The sequence below is a fragment of the Gossypium hirsutum genome, chromosome D11 (assembly GCF_007990345.1).
Source record: "Gossypium hirsutum isolate 1008001.06 chromosome D11, Gossypium_hirsutum_v2.1, whole genome shotgun sequence".
In the NCBI taxonomy this organism is placed as follows: Eukaryota; Viridiplantae; Streptophyta; class Magnoliopsida; order Malvales; family Malvaceae; genus Gossypium; species Gossypium hirsutum.
The window spans coordinates 9396554-9399891 of NC_053447.1; the positions used below are offsets into that span (position 1 = coordinate 9396554).

The window sequence follows — 3338 nt, forward strand, 5'->3', positions numbered from 1 at the left end:
CACGTTCACAAAGGTTACTATTGGGTGAATTTTAAATTTATGCATGTGTAAAATAATTAGGAGAACAGAAAAAAGAAAACTCAAAATTAAAATTGAATATAGATCCTTCATCTGAGTGCCAATATCTATTCTAATGATTAACTGCAGTTTAATGATAGAAGAAATGTGCTGTAAGTGGTTGTGTTTATATAAAATAGGATCACATTTTAACAAGTTTACCTGATATAGTTTAATCTTTCAGTCGAAAGGAAATTAATTGAAGGTGTAAAGACAAAATTGAGTACATAGGTACAATCCCAGAAGAAATTAGCCTTTTATCATCCAAGATATTAACATTAATCATAGCAAGTTTATACCCTCTGTTCTAGTTTCAGAGAGGACAGGGGAATCGTATCTGCTATAATCAGCATACAAGTAGTACTGGAATTGAAGATTGAATCTCATGCAGGACGAAACAATTGCTCATCCAATAAGGAGAAGCAGGAAACTGATAAAGTGATTTGAATATATCATTTTTTTGAGCATTGGAAGTGGTATAAGCTCCTCCTTTACTGTTCCTCACTCCCCCAGTCTCAAATGCAAACACATATGCACATGATTTGTAAGCAACAAGTGAACTCCAGTTCTGTGTCTTAATCCAAAGTGGTACATACCAGGGAAGCCGAAGTTTGGGTTTTAGAATCTAGACGACCGCAAAATCTACTTCTCTTCATCTAAATTTCAATGATACATAGACATGCTTTCCCCCATGTCTCCCAGTGTAGAGAAGGAAAGATTATTTGCATACATTTTCCTCTATATAGTTTTGTTTTTGTTTGGTTATTTCAAGACCAAAAATCCCACCATTGGTAACCACAAGGGGACTGATCAAAAAGACCGTCAGAGTCTAAACTGCGCCAATCTTCTGGAGAGGATAAAGAACCGTCAGCTGGATCCACCATGCTCATAAGGTTGGGCTCTTCTTCCAGTCCGAAGTAATCCGTCCTTATGGCACTATCATCATCCGATAAGGCTCCTAGTGCATGTTCCGATCTTCCCATTGATAAACTAAGCTGCCCTTCTGAATCAGACTTCACAGTCGTCTCTCCCTTATCTGAGGCTCCCTCACTGCACCTCATACCGTTAACTTGTCCGCAACACTGCTCTTCCTCTTTCGGCTTCTTAATCAAATCGTTCAGCTTCTGCAACTGTTAATTACGAGTTTAGGAACAAAAAAAAAATCTGTTAGAGCCCTGATAAAGTTTCATTTTTTTTTAAATTATGCAAACAAGTAGATTAAGATAAGATAGTAGTAATAAAGTACCTGAGCGAGTAAGGCCTGCTTTTCTCTCTTTAAACTTTCGTACTTGGAAGCTAGATGATCGTAATTGGCTTGTAGGATGGTGTAATCTCGTTCAAGCTGCTTGGATTTCCACCTGGCTCTCTTGTTCTGAAACCATATGGCAACCTGTCGTGGCTGCAAACCCAACTCTTTAGCCACCTGCAACTTCTTTCGAGGTTCAAGCCTGGTTTCCGATTCAAACATCAATTCCAGAGATTTGATTTGTTCATCGCTGAACCTCCTCTTGTTCTTGTTTTTCTTCTTTTTAGTCGGTGTAACTTGAACCACGCTGGAAAAAGGCTCACCCATCTCCTCTCTATATTCTTCCCCATCTAACATCTTTGCCCTGGATTTTGCTTCCTAATAAAATTTTGTGTAAGTGCTGTGAATGTTGGTCCGGCAAGCCAGTAGGTAGCAGTACGAATCGAAGAAACAGGGAATGTTTTTAGACGTTTGTACTTGTGAATATGCTGGTATTTATATACAACCGTAAGTATCCATCTGCTTGGGTTTGGGTCTCACAGGATGTCTAAATTCTGCTAATTCCTACTTTATATCCAAACCCTATGGGATCTCTGATAACGTACAGTGCTTTTCCTCTTTTGCCTTTATAAAAATTTTCATTTCTACTCCTATCTTTTGTGCTAGATTTTTTTGCCCTTAAAAATTTTAATTAAATCCTAGTAAGATATTGAGGGGTAAGTCCTTAAGGTAGAAAAGGAAGCAGTAAAGGTTTTATGTCGGCATCAACTCCAAGTGGTTCTCTTTCTTGGCTAACTTATTATGTAATTGAATTTGAAATAATCATGTTTAAGCATCACTTCACATTTTACAGACTTCCCATCCTATGTTTCATGTGTTAATAGTTAATCCAGTATTAAAATATAATTTGTCAGAATCATCACCGTCACAACTTCAACAAGTCTTGTTCTTATAATATAGAAAATGTCGGCTGCATGAATCACGTTCCACCACTTAAAATCAAAATTCATTCTTTTAATTTCATATACTGACATATATATATATATCCATGCTTCTTGGAGATACTTGCCATCCATCCATCCATCTTTCATCCTCCTTCCTCGGCTAAGCCATTGATAAAAAAGAACCCAGCTCCAGCCAGGAGATTGGTTCCAAGGCGTCGCTGTCACCGCGTACTTAAACTTTGATTCTCCCTTCTATATATATCTTAAAAAAAGAAAACCCTTTTTCATTTAATTAAGAGAAACACTTGCCTTGGGACAAGTATCTTTCAGCTGTCAAACATCATCCAATCAGCACTTGCCACCTGCCTCTGGTCAAACCTTGGTACGCATACGTCGTCTTTTTTGTTTGGGAGTTTTGAGTTGCCACGCAGTGACGTGTCGTTAACTTTGTGGTTCGACCCTAGAAAAGATTGATTTAAATTGGTGGACACGTGCCCCAGCTTTGATCAATATCGTAACATACTGGCTTTGCAATTGTTTCCTTCCCCATCCATTATTATAGAGGAGGTAAAAAGTAAATAAAATTCATAACCAATGAGATGCTAACATTCAAAGTAGCGTAAGGATATAGTTGATAGGTCATAGAAAGGAATGTTTGTCATGATGTAATGGGTTTTTTTTTCTTTAAATATTATAAACATATAAACATCTACCATTTAATTAAAAAACCCCCGCTTATCTCAAAACAAAATCCATCTATTTACTCAGTATATGTTTTTCATTTTTCCTCTTTTTAATTAAAAACATAACCAAATTCAATTACTTTATAATTTTATTGAAGTACTATCAATTTATTTTATACTTAGACTTTCAAGTCAAACTATCAATTTTAAATTTATCTTTAACTAAATTATTCATTAATTTGTCTTAATTATCATTATTTAGAAAAAAATTTAATGGATAAATTAATTAAATTGCAAAAGCAAAGAAACAAATTCGAATACATCTCAAAGTTTGTAATGACCCAAAATTCATGGGCATCGGAAAAGTATAATATCGGGCCTCCGTCCTAGTAAATTGAGTCCGAAAAT

At 35.9% G+C, this 3338-nt stretch overlaps 1 protein-coding gene across 1 annotated transcript; it reads right to left on the minus strand.

Annotated features, from left to right (window-relative positions):
• Positions 1-306: 306 nt before the first annotated feature.
• Positions 307-2058, minus strand: LOC121223716 (homeobox-leucine zipper protein ATHB-12). Its single transcript, XM_041105958.1, has 2 exons — positions 1304-2058; positions 307-1187 (listed from the first exon to the last, which is right to left on the minus strand). The coding sequence occupies exons 1-2, from the start codon at positions 1658-1660 to the stop codon at positions 825-827; spliced, it is 720 nt and encodes a 239-aa protein (XP_040961892.1). The 5' UTR covers positions 1661-2058; the 3' UTR covers positions 307-824.
• Positions 2059-3338: the final 1280 nt, after the last annotated feature.

Coding starts and splice junctions, on each gene's coding strand:
- LOC121223716 (XM_041105958.1), bottom strand. CDS start 1,660: ATGTTAGATGGGGAAGAATATAGAGAGGAGATGGGTGAGCCTTTTTCC. Junction 1,188..1,303: donor AGCAGGCCTTACTCGCTCAG/GTACTTTATTAC, acceptor CGTAATTAACAG/TTGCAGAAGCTGAACGATTT.